Genomic DNA, 18,314 nt, shown 5'->3' with positions numbered 1-18,314 from the left:
TTTAGTCAGATACCAATTGTACAAGTTCTCCCACTTAAAAAGATGAGAGAGGCCTGTAATTGACATCATAGGTAGACCTCAACTATGAGAGACAACATGAGAGAACACATCCAGAAAATCACATTGTCTGATTTTTCACAAATTTATTTGCAAATTATGGTGGAAAGTAAGTATTTGGTCGATAACAAAAGTTCATCTCAATAATTTGTTATATATCCTTTATTGGCAATGACAGAGGTGAAACATCTTCTGTAAGTCCTCACAAGGTTGGCACACACTGTTGTTGGCCCATTCCTCCATGCAGATCTCCTCAAGAGCAGTGATGTTTTGGGGCTGTCACTGGGCAACATGGACTTTCAACTCTCTCCCACGATTTTCTATAGGGTTGAGATCTGGAGACCAGCTAGGCCACACCAGGACCTTGAAATGCTTCTTATGAAGCCACTCCTTCGTTGCCCTGGTGGTGTGCTTGGGATCATTGTCATGCAGAAAGACCCAGCCACGTTTCATCTTCAGTGCCCTTGCTGATGGAAGGAGGTTTGCACTCAAAATCTCACGATACATGGCCCCATTCATTCTTTCAAGTATATGGATCAGTTGCCCTGGCCCTTTTGCAGATAAACAGCCCCAAAGCATGATGTTGCGATCCCCATGCTTCACAGTAGGTATGGTGTTCTTTGGATGCAACTCAGTATTCTTTTTCCACCAAACACGACGAGTTGTGTTTCGCCAAACAGTACTACTTTGGTTTCATCTGACCATATGACATTCTCCCAATACTCTTCTGGATCATCCAAATGCTCTCTAGCAAACTTCAGTTGGGCCTGGACATGTCCTGGCTTAAGCAGGGGGACACGTCTGGCACGGCAGGATCTGAGTCCCGGACGGCGTTGTGTGTTACTGATGCCAGCCTTTGTGATGTTGGTCCCAGCTCTTTGCAAGTCATTCACTAGGTTCCTCCATGTGGTTCTGGGATTTTTGCTCACCGTTCTTGTGATCATTTTGACTCCACGGGGTAAGATTTTGCGTGGAGCCCCAGATCAAGGGAGATTATCCGTGGTCTTGTATCTCTTCCATTTTCTAATTATTGCTCCCACAGTTGCTTTCTTCACACCAGGCTGCTTAGCTATTGCAGATTCAGTCTTCCCAGTCTGGTGCTGTCAGGACCCTGGCTGCAGAGCACCAATAACCTTACACAGAGGCCAGTCTCTATCTAATATCTTTATTAAAGAAATATATAAAATCAATAAAAACAAGTGAAGAATATAGTTCAGAAGCAGACCTTTCAGATGAGGTCAAATATAGTCCAGAAATGTATTGTCCAATATAAGATATTAGAGTTCAAAGTTTTAATCCACTTGACCGAAACACACACTTTGCCAAGCAATAGTGTGGGGAAATAACGGAGTCTTTAAAGTCCAATGAAGCTTGACAACAAGGCTGGAAATAAACTTGATTCTTGACTAGATCCGTGACTGGAGGCAAGACGAACATGAAGCATGAACAGAGTCTGTGGTAAAACCGTGAGACAAGGCAAGGCTTGATGCTAGATCCGGAAAGCAAGGAACTGGGATTACGAAGTCCACACACGATCTCTCTCCTCAAGCTGATCAATTGACTCCGCAAAGAATCCCTCGCGCCAAACACCTATATTGGGTCTCGTTTTCCCGCCAACAGAACTCTTTCCCTAGAGAACGAGAAGCGAAACCCAACTCTGTCCAGATGCATGACTCCTTAGAATTTCCCAAGGGAAGCAGACCTAATCAGCCATTTGTTTGGCAGCGATTCTCAGGCTTCTCCGATTAGCCTCCCTGACTCCCCTATCTTTAGAATAATTTTTCCTCCTGGAAAACGGGGGGGGGAGTTCTGCCCAAGGCCTGTTTGGCTGAATTCTTGAGGGCAAACATCAACATCCTGCAGGTGAAGAGACTCCGGCTCTTGCTGAACCGGCGAAAACCCCATGTTTTCCTCTTTGTCTGCCACAATAGTACTAGGAACAGGACTACAAGGCCCATGAGTCATCACAGGTGCAGGGCTACAATTTTGTTTCTGGTGTCCTTCGATAGCAATTTTGGTCTTCATCATAATGGAGTTTGCAGTGTGACTGCTTGAGGTTGTGGACAGGTGTCTTTTATACTGATAACAAGTTCAGATAGGTGCCATTACTACAGACAATGAGTGGAGGACAGAGGGACCTTTTGAAGAAGTTGTTACAGGTCTGTGAGACCCAGAAATCTTGCTTATTTGCAGGTGACTAAATACTTATTTTCCACCATACTTTGCAAATAAATTCATGAAAAATCAGACAATGTGATTTTCTGGATGTGTTTTCTCATGTTGCCTCTCAAAGTTGAGGTCTACCTATGATGTCAATTACAGGCTCTCTTATCTTTTTAAGTGGGAGAACTTGTACAATTGGTATCTGACTAAATACTCCCCCCCCCCCCGCCACTGTATAGGGTCTCATACTCTGAGAAAGATGGAAGGGATAAATGACATATTTTATTAGATGAGGGTAAATGAAATTGTGGGTCTGGCAGATACAGGGATCTTATTGTATAAATATATGAATAAAATTATTAAAACTATTAATTTATAGCATGTTTACCTTGTCCTTTAGAATATTGTCTGGTCTTTAAAGTTCAACTTTTATGGTGGTAGGCCTTCTACATTCTACTTTGCAGAATGAACTCCATAGTACCTTCATTTCTTTATATAACCAGTTTCCAGTGGAATCTTGATCTCCTTAACATAATCTCCCATCAAAAAATATTTCTTATTGCAATATCATATTCAGGAAAATAATTGTATTACTTACTAACAGAAAATGGAGTGACTCATAAAGGTCATTGCATTGTTTGAAAAATGAATCATGCATGGTAGCAATGCCTCTAGCATGTTCTGTTTACTTCAAACATTTACTCAGCTATTAGTACAGCTACTTTAGGGAAACAGTAATAGGTTGGTTCATGCACTCTTCCACATAGAGGCCTTGTAGATGGTGACATTGGAAACACTAATGCAGTACAAACATGACAAAAAGAAATTTTCTCATCAGCAGATATCTTTAAATGCACTTACTAACCTTTGCTTTCTTGTGGAAGTCTTCTCTTTCTACCATGCACAGAGATATGTGAAACAAATGATTAGTGCCACTTACCAATGTGACTATCTTGGTTGATTCTCCTGTTACATTTGGAAAGAATTCAGTATTGAGAAGCATACTTTGTGTACACATTCACACGTGAAAAAGATTTAAGTAATGAGAAAAAACTTCCCCATGAATCTGGAGACAAGGCGATGTGAATATGGGACCTTGCCTTATAGCTGCTCAGACTCTTGCTAGATGGAGCAACAGTCTGAGCTGCTATAAGGCAAGGTTCCATATTCATATGCGTATAGAGGAGTTTCTGAGTGTATCAAAGGGTCCAGCTCTCATCTATCCTGGGACCACAGTGTTCAGAGTTCCAAATAGCCATGATCAGCATTATGTAGTGTAGAACTATTTGCACTGGAAATCACAAGCCAATGAAACCCCCTGGAATAGGATAGCAGACTTTAAAAAAAGCTGTGTTGATCATGAGTAAAATCCCAAATCAGGGGCAACCGTCTAAAGTATCATTTTAAGAAGGTGAGTTTTCAAAATATCCAGGACTCTTCAGCTCTGAATGGGAGGCAGGAAGAGGAATTGAAGAGCCTCAAGATCATCCTAGCTAGATGATGAAACCATGATATCTGTCATTAGACTGAAGTCCTAGAGCAGAGGCCATTCACATTAAACAAATATAGTGTGATATTCTACTTTGTCATGACAACATCCTATGCACCCCTGGGAGTTAATAGAGTTCTATGGTGAGAATTCTAAATGTTTCTCTATAAATTACCATATTGGCATTTTATGGACTTCACTACCAGTGTAGTTAAAATGGGCTATAGCACTATCATTCTGTAATGTGAACAGATCCAGAATCTTCAAAGCTAAAGAATGATTTTGAGCTATAGTAGTATCTGGTTTCACGGTAGAAAATATTTTCTACTGTTTTCCTTTCTCTAAACAAAAGGTTTCCTGTCACTTAGTGAATTCTCCTTTGTCTTTATTCAAAACACACAGCTAACTGGGAGCAAAAGGACCACAAACATGATCCTTTAATTTTACCAGAAATCTTAGTCATACACCTCCCGTTCCATTTATCTGACATGCTGTGATGTTATCCGAAGCAATTCATAGCTCCCATCTGAATGGCAATATATATGCTGTCCATATTAGGTGCCAGTCTTCACAATATGGAGTCTAATATTTCTTAGTGTTCAAACACATACACACACATATAAAATGAATTACTATAAAAATTTTAATAGGTCAGCCTTTCAAGATTGAAAATAATTGGTCAAGAGTAGTAGACATAATCTGGACTGATAGGGAAAAAAACCTTTCCCATTAGTTTTCTTCTATTATTACCACTGAAATCATATATACACCATTCAGTTTTAATTTAAAACTATACATTTGAGTTCACCTTATATATACTGTTTTGTGGTGTTTTTCTAAAGAAAGAAAATCATTTAATTAATTACCAATATTAATTCTTAAAAGAAATACATTTAAGAAACGTATCATTTTTTCATTTGCAACAAATGCACATTCTGTTGCCTTGTTATTACATTGCAAAAATAAATACATCTGTCTGTGAGAACAATGTTGTTTGGACATTAACTATATTGATTAAAGTATTATGCTGATAGCATGACTGAAGTCCCTCGATTAAAGAGTAGTAAACTCTGGCAGCGACCAAAGCATAAACTGGGTTTCCTAAAAATATGAGTCCAAGTAGAAAAGGAGGTGAAATCAAATTATTCTCTATACAAATGAAAAAAAAGTATACATCAACATCCCTTCAAGGCATGTTCAATGTCCCTTTAGAATTCCCAAGAAGGGGTAAAATCCCTTTCAGCAACAGATACATACAATAAGAGTGTGATAGTGTTGACATATTTCTGTTCAAAGTAATTACATATTTTTTTTAAAAAAAAATCAATTTGATCTTTCATCTCATCCGTCTGTTTTGTTCCCTAGCAATATAAAGCATACAACATCAAGCAAAAATATATTTGGAAATAAAATGGTACAATCCATACAGTCAGTGCTCTCATCAATAGATTGGTTTTCATCATACTTTTAAACCACCTATTTGTTGCCTTCTGAAATGCATACAAATAACGCTTGTAAACATGGGTGTAAACTTCAAAGAAGATATGTGCCCAATTACCACTGAGAGTGAAAGATTCTCAAGTCTGAGGATATAAAAATTCGTCTCAAATTAAGAAGGCACTGTCCTAAAACATTTTAAAAACAACTGAGCCAAATGTGCTTTAATACAAAATTATTTAAATCCACGTGTTGAAACTTTCCCCTTCAACATAAAACCTTGTGTTTTCCTGATTCACAAAGGTTCTCTTTATATCTGCCTATTCTAAATACAGCAGAATCCAGAAAATCTAATCAGAAAGATGGGGTGATAATGTTTTCTTTAAAAAAAAAAACAGAATCAGGAGTTGCTGCAATAAAAAAGATATCAGAAAGTTCTCTCTCTTAGGACAGTGGTTCTCACCCTGTGGATCCCCAGATATTTTTGGCCTTCAACTCCCAGAAATCCTAACAGCTGGTAAACTGGCTGGGATTTCTGGGAATTATAACCCAAGAATCTGAGAACCCACAGGTTGAGAGCCACTGTCTTAGGGTGTAACTAGACTGTATGGTTATAGCAGCTTCATATCACTTAATCCCTTTCTACACATAAAAATCTCCATATAATGAAATGCAGGGAGGTTGAGTCTAGAGTCAGTTGCTAGCAAGCCTAGTTCCTGTCTAGACACATGGCTAAGAATATATGTAAACTACAAATCCCAAATTCCTTAAATTGAGCTACAATAATTGCTATGTCATGGGAATGATATAACTGTACTGTACACATGCAGTCTGTTCCAAATATCAAATTCTTCTCTTGTAAATTTAGGTGCATAGCAATAATACAATCTTGCTCTGTCTTCCAAAGGGGTTAAGAGGGTTGTTAACTCAAACTAGAACACTTAAACTGGAGCAAGAAGCAATTAACATAACTTTGAACTGAACCAAGGCAATGCTCAATCTTGTGTCCAAGGACTATCTCCTTGTATTGATTGTAATGAGAGATTTGCCTTTCCTCTCTGTAATGTCAATGCCCTTCAAATTCCTTAGCTCACTGTGAACAATTAGTGAAATATGGCAGATGAAAAACTATGCAGGGTGAAAAGTCACATCCAATTTATTTGCCATTTTCTGTCAAGCACCCATTTATACCATAGCATACCATCCACTGCCATTTAACACAAGAACCATAAATTTTTTATAAAGATATGCTCTGAATGCTGATCTGTTGCTCAAAATTTCTATGCATAAAAAGAATGTAATGGGGGAAAATCCAATCCAAGAATGCATTAACTGTTAAGAACTTAAAGGAACATATATCCCCACACTTATTCTTTAAAATGCATTTCTAGATTATAGGCATACCATTTTCTTGGGGACATCATTTTTCTCTCTCTCCATGATAAACCTATGATAAACAACAGTCTTAAAACTGATTGTATCTGACCTAGCACCTTTCTTCAGGTATTATTAGAACCTGCACATATAGGCTCTTCTCTCCCCAAAGGGGTCCCAAATTGAAAGGAATATTGGGGCCTTGATGCTGGAGTTGCTTAGTCCTATTCACTGAGACTGGAACACTAGCCAACAGACAAGGGAGCTGAGAAAGTCCATGCAAGACACCTATGAATTTAGCATTCCAGCTGCAATTAACATCTGTGGGCAGTGAGGTCCACCTCCAAAAGTTTCTGAGATCAGATGCCTCAATCAATCTGGAGCAGTTGTTCTCAAGCTGTGGGTCCCTAGGTGTTTTGGCCTACAACTCCCAGAAATCCCAGTCCGTTTACCAGCTCTTAGGGTTTCTGGGAGTTGAAGTCTAAAATACCTGGGAATCCACAGGTTGAGAACCACTTATCTGGAAGAAAGGAGTCATTAGTCTTGGAGGCAAGGTCAGCAATATGACTCTACAAGAGATGCTCTTCAAACAATGAACACATGATGAGTCTTATGATACAATATGTTGGAAGACAGAACAATGGGATTGGGATTAGCAATGGCACATTACTTTATTGAGAGCAATAATATTTTAAAGAAGAAGTTATATCACTGCTGAGGCGCAAAATGGAAAATCTTTTTTACAGTAAAATAAAATAGCGAGCCCGAACTGATCGTTCTGAATCAGTTGACCTACTTCAAAGCACACAGATTTTTTAAAAGACCTTCACTGTTTTTCTCCTTTAGAAGTACTGTATTGCTTCAAGTAATGCCATTTGCTGCTATTAAAGAATCCAAAGGGGAGTGGTTCAATAAGACACAATAAACCTAAAAATAGCTTTCATGCATTCACATTACTCAAATTCATTTAACATATTACAGATAAGTCTTCTAAGAGGATTCTTGATAGTAATATTTATTTCTCTACCCTCCCTTCCATCTTTTCTCAAATAGGAATGGATGCATTGAGGGAAAATATCAAGAGACAGAGGTAGTGGCTGATACAACTCCACAAAAAAAGCTTGACTAATGGAAGGAGAGAGAAATGTCAGGGCTGGTTCATAACCCATTCCCAGTGGGAGTATAGAAAATGTTCATTCTCACTCAACGTTTTTTAATTTTGTTACTCCTCCAAAAGTCAATTCTATTGAAGAAATCAGTGTTATTAATAGCTACAATTTATAATAAATCACAAGTTAGCATTTTCACCTTGTAAGACTCTTGCCATCTTGGAATAAGTACTTCCATATTTTTCCTTCTTGGGAATCTATTTTAATCTGAATCAAAGTTTAGATGTGTGTTCAATAACCACATCAATCTGCTCCATGATACATTTCTTTTAAAATCATGAATTGTTTCAAAAAGCAGTCTGTTACATTAAATAAGGCAGTGTTATTTCAAAGAAAAGTCAAAATGTCTACTGGACAGCATGCTTATGATATTCCTAAAGCAGCTCTTTGGATCCTGACATTCTGATACTTTTTAAAATACAGCTGAACAGGGCTTAGCCTATGACATAGAACATGCCCAGTCTACAGAAATCTAACTCACACCTATATTCCACTGAAAAACACGACTAAAACCAAGCCTTCAAATTCACAGGATTAATTCTTACTGAGTTCCAGCTGGACTGCACTGAGAGTTACATATAAACTATCAGTGGAAATATATGCATGAAATACTTCTAAAATTCAAGTAAACTCAAGAGAGACAGTAAATCTGTGAGATCAAAAACAAAAAATGCTCGTTGTCATTTACTGAAAGAGATTCATTAACAAAACTTTTACAGGAAGGAATGAAACAAAATAGAATACTTATACACACAAACTAAAAGGTATTGTAAAGTGCACAGAGGTGCTATACTCTATTTTTCATATCACTGTAACTCTTGGATATTTTAAGAAAATAAGAAATTTCTTGGCTCTACTTCATTGGCATAAAGCAGGAATGTGATTTCAATTCTGCCAATGAACCATAAAATAGCAGCATTAAAAACATCTACAATTAAACAGATCTCTAGTCTTTAGCATCAACCCTGACAAATCAAACTGAGTTTTGTCTCTTCACCACAGAACCCTGGAGGTAGTGACCACAATCCATAGGCAGCTGCAGGTATGTGTAAGGAAAATCTTTACATGTCGTAGGGTTTCTTAAACTGTGCTCCTCCAGGTGTTTTGAACTTTAGCTTCCCGAAATCCCAGCTAGCTTACCATCTGTTAGGAATTATGGGATCTGAAATCCAAAACATCTGGGGGAGAACAGTTTGAGAAACTCTAATCTAGAGCAATGGTTCCCAACCTTTGGACCTCCAGTTGGTAAGCTGGTTGGGATTGCTGGGAGTTGAAGCCTGGAGGCCCAAAGGTTGGGAACCACTGATCTAGAGCAGTGATTCTCAACCTGTGTGTCCCCAGATGTTTTGGCCATCAATTCCCAAAATCCTAACAGGTGGTTAATTGGCTGGGATTTCTCGGAGTTGTAGGCCAAAACACCTGGGGACACATAGGTTGAGAACCACTGATCTAGAGTGTTGACTTCTGGTTTGTTGGCATATTTCAGCCAACAAACCAGACAGTACTTATGTACTGAATGGCTCTTCTCCATATCAACCCTTGCATACACCCCAATCATCTCCGACGATGCATTGGGACACTCTCTAGAAGAGATTGTAGGATGTGTACAAGGAGCTGGAGAAGAAGAAGGAAATCTCCCATGGCAGAAATGGCAACCCGAATTTAGAATGTTTATTTTTTTCTATTTATTTATTGAATTACAGCCAGCCCTCCATATTTGATGGAGTTAGGGGCACAGAGCCCTTGAGAAAATGAAAAACCATGAAAAAAGAAGTTGCTAAATATCTCTCTAGGAATTTCTAAGCTTTCTATCACAAGAGGTGTTATCTTTCGAAATCTTTGGTCCTCCGGTATGACGAGGAAATTGACTAGAGTCATGCTGGAGGACCTAGAGATTCCTAGAAATAACATTTGAAATCAAATAGATAATCAAATCCACAAAAGTAAAAATCCCCAAATGTGAAAGGACAACTGTAATTATTTATATCCCACCTTTCTCTCAAGATGGGATTCAAGGCAAATGTTGAATTGAACTCGTGTCTGCTGAAAAGAAAATAAACTGTGGCTGCTTTCTAAAACTTTTTAGCCCATAACTTTGTTGAGTTATACTCCGGCAGCAACTGTAATATTTTTCTTGAAATTGGACATTTTACTGGACTATACACTAAAAGTTGTAAATATGGCTGCTAAAGAAGCCATGTAAAAAAATTCACCAAGACAAGTATACATCAGAAAAGAGCTATGGTTCCAAGTTTTACACTACTGACCGGTGCTCCCCACACACATACACAGCACTAGGCCGGATACGTCTTCTGGTGTTACCAGGTAGCTGTGGCAAAAATTTGAAGTACTTGGGCATCAAGTCTAAGCACGCATCATGAAACTTCTTGATCCTCCAATAGTAAATCAGTGGGTTCAATGCTGACTTGAGGTAGCAGAGCCAAAGAAGCCAAGTGCTTATCTCAAAAAAGTTGTGCTTGTGGTAAAAGTGGCTGTTGAATGTAGCAATAAGGCTGTAGGTGGTGAAGGGGGCCCAGCAGATAATGAAGACAATGAACAGAATCAAGATGGTTGTGAAGGCACGAGTTTTAAAGCTCATATCAATGTTCATTTGAAAGGGTCTCTGGAGGCTCATGAGACCAAGTTTGCTGGCTTGACTGAGGCAAATGCTATCTGGGTAGCTATGGATGCGAACTGCGTTGTGCCGTACCGTGTTGAGGATGCCCATAAAGGAATATAACATCACCAGGAATGGAATAAAAAAGGAGATCAGGACCACCAGTATCACGTAGGCACGGTAGCCAGGGCTTGTTGAGTAGCCAAACACACACTGAGGTGCTTTAGAAGGTATCTGTAGGCTTGGGTTCCCCACAGAGAGTGGGAAAGCAACTACAAAGGCTGTAGCCCAGGAGACAGCAATAAGGACTTTTGCACGGTAAGGATTCAGCTTATCCTGCCTCTGAACTATAATAAGGAATCTGTCAATGCTAATGATGAGCAGAATGGCAACACCTTCAATGACAAACAGCCAGAAGAACATAGCAGAAACTCTGCAAAAGGTATCGCCAAAAACCCATCGAGTTGTGATTATAGTTATCAGAGCAAAAGGCATATTCAGCAGAGCAAGCAGCATGTCTGCAAAAGCCAAGCTAGCTAGGAGAATGTTAATAGCAGATCGCATTGCAGTCTTCTGATAGACCATGAGGCAGACAACAAGGTTACCAAGGAAAGAAACTAGGAATATAAATACCATGACAGCAGAAAGTATGATCTGAAATGGCAGGCTCAAGTTCTTGAAGTCTTGCAAAGGAAGGGCAGGTGTACTGCTGTCTGTCAAAGCTGTTGCCTCAGTGGTAACCATGGCACCTAAGTGGTATTTCAGTGGCCGCACTGTACCACTACGAACCAAGAAGAAAGGAGTGGTGATATTTCCATAGGCATTTTCATAGACAATGAAAGTTGCATTGAGGATTGCAGAGTGAGCACGGGTCAGCATTCCAGAAAGAACCATCACTTCAGCAGAGCAGAACGAAGCTTCAAGGCATTTTAATTAATAAGGGTAGTATGTCATGATCCATGGGCCAAACTGTAGTTACATATCCAACAGGAGGAAAGTAGCGCTTCACTCATTGTGGCAGCCCTTTGGTCTGGAGGAGGGAAAAACAAAATGATAATGGTGAATACAGTTCTTTGGATTTTACTAACAATTGCTATGGCATACAGCATTGATGCCCAGTGGGTTCTGAAAAAGAGTGGGAGAGAAGAACTATAGTTCAAGGCACAATGAGTCAAGTTACAAACACATAACCAGATATCATGAAAGAGCTGTGGGCATTTATTTCTAACCAAAGCAAGGAAGATCAACAGGTGAAAGAAGCATCTCTTACCACTATGCAGAACAGGGGAGGGTGGAGGGATGATAATGATCAAAATAGAATTAACACGGAATTTGGCTGAATATTGTTTACATTCACATTTAAATGGTACCATTTAAATGCTATAGTAGAACATCGTACAGCCTATTTGGTGAAAGTACCTGGTCTATATTCCAGCTGTATGGCAACTAACAGCCCAGGCTACTCCATGTTTGACTGGTATGCCATCCAAGGCCAATCTGTAAGGAAGTGTCACATCTGGCAGCAAACTGAAAATATACACCAGATTCAATAATCCCTATTAAAAGACAGGAGGATTTCTTTCACAAACATCACTTTTAGGGGAAGAGCTATGGGAAATGTGTAATATGAGACTGTTGCCCTCTAAAACAAAAATCCCTTCTCGTGGAATTTTCTTTTAGTTCCTCAATTTCTAGCATTGCAATAACTTAAGACTTCAGTTTTCACTACAGACATTCAAGGAAAAGGGACAGGCAAATTACCAAGTAAATGGGAACACAAAAGAATTAAGAATTCTGGGTGTAAATGATAATTTCATTGAAGGACATTCAGTGTTTGTACGCAAACGGTGTATTAGAACCAGTAAAATGCATGCATCATTAGTGAAGCTTTTTAATGGGTTTAAGCATAAGGAGAAATATATTAGTTTTGGGTGCTTAGTGAAAATTGTGGTTCAAAATAGGAAATAATGTAATAAATTGAGAGAAAATGAGAACTACATTAGATTAACAAACTGAATATTCTAATTCTCAGTGGTTAAAATGAGGATGTACAATATTCTAGCCAGTTTCAGCTTCATCATTTTTGGCTATTTATTATTTGTATAATGGTGCACACTGATAATTACAACAACAACAACAACAACAACAACAACTTTAATTTTGTATCCCACCTCCATCTCCCCGAAGGGCCTTGGGGCAGCTTACACGGGGACACACCCAATCAACATAATAGATAACATAATAAAATTCATAAAACAACATTATAACAGAACAATATAAAATAACAGTATAAAACACCATCGAACAAATCACCAATGGACTGAGTAGTAAACCGCTTCTGAGGGGTGGGTGGGCTAGTGCAAATCAGCTGCAAGGACAGAGCTGATGGATAAAGTGCAGAAGCCAGATGACAAAATTAGCAATGGAGGGCAATATGAGATAGAGCACTATATCTCTGGGTAGGGAGCAGTAGTAAAGTGCAAGGACTAGACTTGGCTATAACTGGGGCTTTAAGTCTTATTATTTATGTTACATGTATAGAGAGGTAATCTATACTGTTCATGTTTAGAATGTTTGTGTTCAAAGTTTTTACAGAATTGCTGTTACGAAGTAGGATTTATTACGCTGGTTAACTTTCTTCATTTTTGTAGGATGTCTTTTGCCATTATCTTATTCCATTGCCTTGTTATGTTTGTTTGAAACTGCATTATTTTAACATGTTATATAAGGGATTCTAATTTAATTGTTACCTATACAGTGATACATTCTCAGAAGAATCTGTAATCCTTGAGGACTCATTAACTGTAGGTTCACACCCGATTGTAGCCTTGACTCTGGATATCATAATCAATGACAGAGAGCCAGGGAGGTTGGAGTGGACTATATAAACAGTGTCTCTGTGTTTTGGCATCAAGCCTTGAGGTGTGAAGGAGAAGAGGTATTTTTTGTCAAAGACAGAACGCCACAAGATCAAAGATAACAGAGTTTATTGGATAACAGAACTCAAAATGCCCGTAAAATACAAGGGCCAGGCAGTATTAGCCTTTAAAAGCAAAAAGGGGCAAGGAAAAACGTTCAAAAGATAAACCGGATTAAACCGGAGTTTAATCCGGGTAAAAACAAAACAGCTTGCTTCAGCCTGGGGATAAACAAAACAGAAGCCGGGGAACAAAGTGTTCAAAAGAATGCAATTAATTGGCAGCAGATTCCTCTCTGCTGCCAGCACTGTGCTTTGAGTAACTTGAGTCACTCCTCCACACAGCAGGCAAGATTTCCAATACACACAGATCAGCCGAGGATTGAAGCAGTAGAGTAGACCCAGTTCCTTTCCGCAGTTCAAGCCAGAAGCAGACGTTTGTAGTTTCACCAAGTCCGAGTAGGGGGGAAGTCAAGCCGTGGTCAGTTCAGTCCGAAATCCAAAGCAGGAGATGGCGTCCGTCAAGAAGACGACGGAAGGTCAAAGCTAATGAGATTAAGCACAAGTTTGCACAAACAAAAGCCCACACAATTCCTCCCGCCGTCTGACCCCAAATTCCAAAACAACTTACGTATCAGCACACGAAAACACACCAGTCTTCAGGAAAGCGTCCCACACAGATCCCAAGCGTTCGTCCAGATTACCTTGCCCAACGCAATTTGCAATTGCTCCCAAGCCTCATTTTATGCCAGTTACAAATCCTCATCACTATCAGCTGCCCTCCTTAACCCGGGCGTTTCCTCATCACTTTCCTCATCAGAGCTGGAACACCTCTGACTACGCCCCACAGTATCCCCAGCTGTGGATCCCGTCCCATCCCTCCAGCTTGTCCATGGGTCTAATCCTGAAGGTCCCCATTCATCTTCCATCCCATCATTGCCAGTGGCACCCAATTCCTCCCTCACCCGAGTCCAATCCATCTCATCCTCCTCCGAGCTAACCAGCCCCTCCTCCATTCTCTCCGTAAACCCCTCAAAAGACTCTTCGTCAGATGGTGCTGCAAAGATATCTCGCAGTCTCTTTCTTTCTCGCTCCTCGAGAGTATCTGACTCTCGAGGAGTCTTACGCCCACGTCTGCCAGTAACAGAGCCATGAGGCTCAATCATAACACTATCCCCTCTCACAAAGGCCTCCTCCCCCGAAGGCGGAGAGGTGGCAGTGATACCCTCCGCTATAGCACCACCACGACTGGAGGTATCTAATTTTAACAGTGAACGATGGAAAACTGGATGGACCTTTAAACTAGACGGTAAACGCAAACGAAACGCAACGGAAGAAATCTTTTTAACGATAGGAAAGGGACCCAAATACCGAGGCGCAAACTTTCCCCCAGCCTGTTTAATATGTTTGGAAGACAACCACACCAAATCCCCTTCTTCCAACTCCTCCCCTGCCTGCCTGCGGCGATCGGCCTGAGTCTTTTGCGTTGCCTTAGCTTCCAACAGTAAGCGACGGGCAACATCATGCAACGCAGCCATTTCCGAAGAGCGGTACACAGGGTCAGAAGAGACCACATTGGTCGACGGCGCCACACCTCCCCGTGGGTGAAAACCATACATTAGTTCAAATGGCGTATGCTGACTAGACGTGTGCACCGCATTGTTGTAAGCGAACTCCGCCACCGGTAGCCACTTCACCCAAGCAGTGGGTTGATCTAAACAAAAACAACGTAAATATTGCTCTAAGAGCCCATTAACCCGTTCCGACTGACCATCCGTTTGCGGATGAAACGCTGAAGAAACGTTTAACTTAGTACCTAAGCACTCATGGAAGTGTTTCCAAAAGCGTGACACAAATTGCGGAGCCCTATCCGAAATAATCACCTCGGGAGCTCCATGCAAACGATAGATGTGTTTAGTGAACAGTAAGGCCAACGTAGGGGCCGCCGGAATGGTTGAACAAGGAATAAAATGAGCCAGTTTGCTAAATAAATCCACCACCACCCAAATACAAGTATAACCCCCAGACTTAGGCAAATCCGAAATAAAATCCATGGAAATGATTTGCCATGGCCTCTCAGGAACAGGTAGAGACGACAACAAACCTCTAGGGCGCCCAACAGGCGTCTTACTCTGCTGGCAAACAGCGCAGCTGTCACAAAAGCGCAGAATGTCTTGCCGCATCTTTGGCCACCAGTAGCTCCTGGTGATAAGCTGCACGGTCTTGAACCTGCCAAAGTGCCCAGCCATGGGTTCGTCATGGTGGGCTCTAATCACCTCCAACCTGAGGGCCCCCACTGGTACATAGACCTGCCCCCTGCGTACCAATACTCCGTCTTGATCTTGTAGATGAGGCAGTATTGTACGGTTACCTGCTGATAACAGCATAAGTTGCTCCTGAGTCCACACATCGTCCCTCTGAGCCTCAAGGATCTGGTCATGTAACCCGAGCTCATTATCTACAACACATAGAGAGGCAGTAGGCAAGATGGTCTGACATACTACCTGCTCATTGGTCTTAAACTCCGGCTTGCGGGACAAGGCGTCGGCCCGCAAGTTTGCCTTCCCCTCCACGAACTGCACTTTGAAGTTAAACCTGGAGAAAAACAAAGCCCATCGGATTTGACGCTGGTTTAACTTTTTTGCTGTTTGCAAGTGCTCCAAATTCTTGTGATCAGACCTGACCACGATTTGGTGCCGCGCCCCTTCTAGCCAGTGCCGCCACACCTCAAACGCCACCTTAATCGCCAACAACTCCTTCTCCCATATGGTATAGTTCTGCTCGAATGGTGTTAGTTGCCGCGAGTAAAATCCACAGGGACGCAAGGTCCCTGAGGAATCTTTCTGAGACAATACAGCCCCCAACGCGTAGCTAGAAGCGTCCGCTTCTACCACGAACGGTTTGTCAACATCAGGATGTGTTAGTATGTTGTCTGATTGAAAGCTAGACTTTAGTTGTAAAAACGCGTCGTGAGCTTCCCGCCCCCACACAAATGGCTGTTTCTTACGCAGGAGCTGCGTCAAAGGCACCGTGAGCTTTGCAAAATTAGGGATAAACTCCCGGTAGTAATTAGCGAATCCTAAGAACCTTTGCACATCCTTCTTAGTCTTAAGCTCCTGCCATGAGTTGACGGCGTCAACCTTATGTGGGTCCATTTTAAGTTCCCTACCTGACACTACATGACCTAGGAACTCCACTTCAGGCACATGAAAGACGCACTTGGAAGCCTTGGCGAAGAGCCCATTAGCCCGCAGACGGTGCAGAACCTGCTTGACATGTTGACGATGTTCTTTCTCGTCCTTAGAAAAAATCAAGATATCATCCAAATAAATCACTAAAAATTGGTCAATTAGGTCCCTAAACACATCGTTCATGAACCTCTGGAAGACCGCAGGAGCATTGCAAAGTCCGAAAGGCATGACTCGGAACTCGTGGCATCCGAAGCACGTGTTAAATGCCGTCTTCCATTCATCACCTTCCCGTATTCGGATTAAGTTATACGCCCCCCGCAGGTCAAGCTTGCTAAAGACCTTAGCCCCTTGCACCCTTGATAACAGTTCCGAGATTAAAGGCAGCGGGTACCTATTCCGAATGGTGTATTTGTTTAGGATCCGATAATTGCAGACCAACCTAAGTTCCCCAGTCTTTTTGGCTACAAAGAATACCGGTGCCGCAGTTGGAGAGCTAGATGGGCGAATAAACCCCTTGGCTAAATTTTCATCTAGGAACTCTCGCAAAGCTTGCCTTTCCGGTACAGTCAAGGCATACAGCCTTCCTGCTGGCAATTTCGCACCTTCCGCTAGCTTAATGGCGCAATCATACGGCCTGTGCGGCGGTAACTTGTCCGCTTCTTTTTTACAAAATACATCAGAGAACTCCCCATACTCAGCAGGCACTCCCTCCATATCAGATTGAGAAACGTTCAGAGTGCAACAATCCTGCCTCTTTAAGGTCAACTTACGCGTCACCCAATCTACTTGTGGATTTACTACAGCTAGCCAATCCATCCCCAGGATCACATCTGGGCAAGCTTGTAATATCCCACACAAACGTTCCCGTTACTCCCTGCACCTCCCACATTACTGCTGAGGTCTCATGGTTAACCACCCCAGTCTCCAGCAGTCTCCCATCCGCTCCTTCCACCCACACGTCGCATGCCTTGCGCACTCTAGGAATGCCATGCTTCCTAGCAAACTCAATATCCACGTAAGAGACCGTAGCCCCTGAGTCCAGCAGTGCCAAAGTAGAAACAAGTTCCTTTCCCCCAACAGATAATGTAATGGGTACGAAAACATGCTTCCTCCCCTCAGTTGACTGCTTTAGTAGCCCTAATGCGTTGGACTCACGTCGCACTAGGGCTGGCCTTTTCCCGAAAGCTGGGAAGGTTTCACATTACAGTTTTTGGCAAAATGCCCAGCATTCCCACAGTACAAACACAACCCCAGCTGCCTCCTGCGGTTCTTTTCTTCTGTAGACAGCTTTTTAAAGACCCCAAGCTCCATAGGCTCTTCCCCCATCACCACAGGTGCCCTGGTTACATGCATAGGTGGCGCACACATTGCTTTCGAGTGTTTACGGGACTCGAACCTGGCGTCCAAACGCAGCACCTTAGCTACTAAGGCATCCCAATTCTCAGCCGGCTCCAAGCGTGCTAATTCATCCTGGAGATAATCACTTAACCCAGCAGTAAACAAAAGCATGAATGCATTTTCCCCCCAGTCCAGCTGGTGGCGATACAAATTAAACTTATTTAAATAATCCAAAACAGTCCCCTTTCCCTGTTTCAACCGATACAGAGCCCACCCAGCATTCTCCGTGCGGAGAGGGTCCCCAAAAGTGTCAGTTAGTAACTTCTTGAAATTATTCAAATTGTCCTTGACTGGGTCATTTCCCAAAATTAAATTAGTGGCCCATTGTCCTGCAGGACCAGTCAACAAACTCAAAATAAATGCCACCTTGCTAGTGTCTGTAGGGTAAGCATGAGCACTGAGCTGGGAAAAATAAAGCTCAACTTGTGCCAAAAAAGTTGGCAACTTGCACCTGGTTCCGTCAAAGCGTTCAGGAGTTAAAACATGTCCTTTAACAGCATTA

General features: G+C 41.5%; 1 protein-coding gene across 4 annotated transcripts in view; it reads right to left on the bottom strand.

Annotated features, from left to right (window-relative positions):
• Positions 1 to 9,359: 9,359 nt before the first annotated feature.
• gpr63 (G protein-coupled receptor 63) overlaps positions 9,360 to 18,314 on the bottom strand; it is a 35,480-nt gene continuing 26,525 nt past the window's right edge. For all 4 annotated transcript variants that reach the window (XM_008119318.3, XM_003215523.4, XM_016997265.2 and 1 more), the window contains one exon: positions 9,360 to 11,336. In XM_008119318.3, coding sequence (XP_008117525.1) covers positions 9,944 to 11,200 — 1,257 coding nt within the window. In that variant the 5' untranslated portion in view covers positions 11,201 to 11,336 and the 3' untranslated portion in view covers positions 9,360 to 9,943. The remainder of the gene's footprint in view (positions 11,337 to 18,314) is intronic.

This window comes from Anolis carolinensis, chromosome 1 (genome assembly GCF_035594765.1).
Source record: "Anolis carolinensis isolate JA03-04 chromosome 1, rAnoCar3.1.pri, whole genome shotgun sequence".
In the NCBI taxonomy this organism is placed as follows: domain Eukaryota; kingdom Metazoa; phylum Chordata; class Lepidosauria; order Squamata; family Dactyloidae; genus Anolis; species Anolis carolinensis.
The sequence above is the reverse complement of the archived record's forward strand: the minus strand, read 5'-3'. Positions and strand labels throughout refer to the sequence as shown.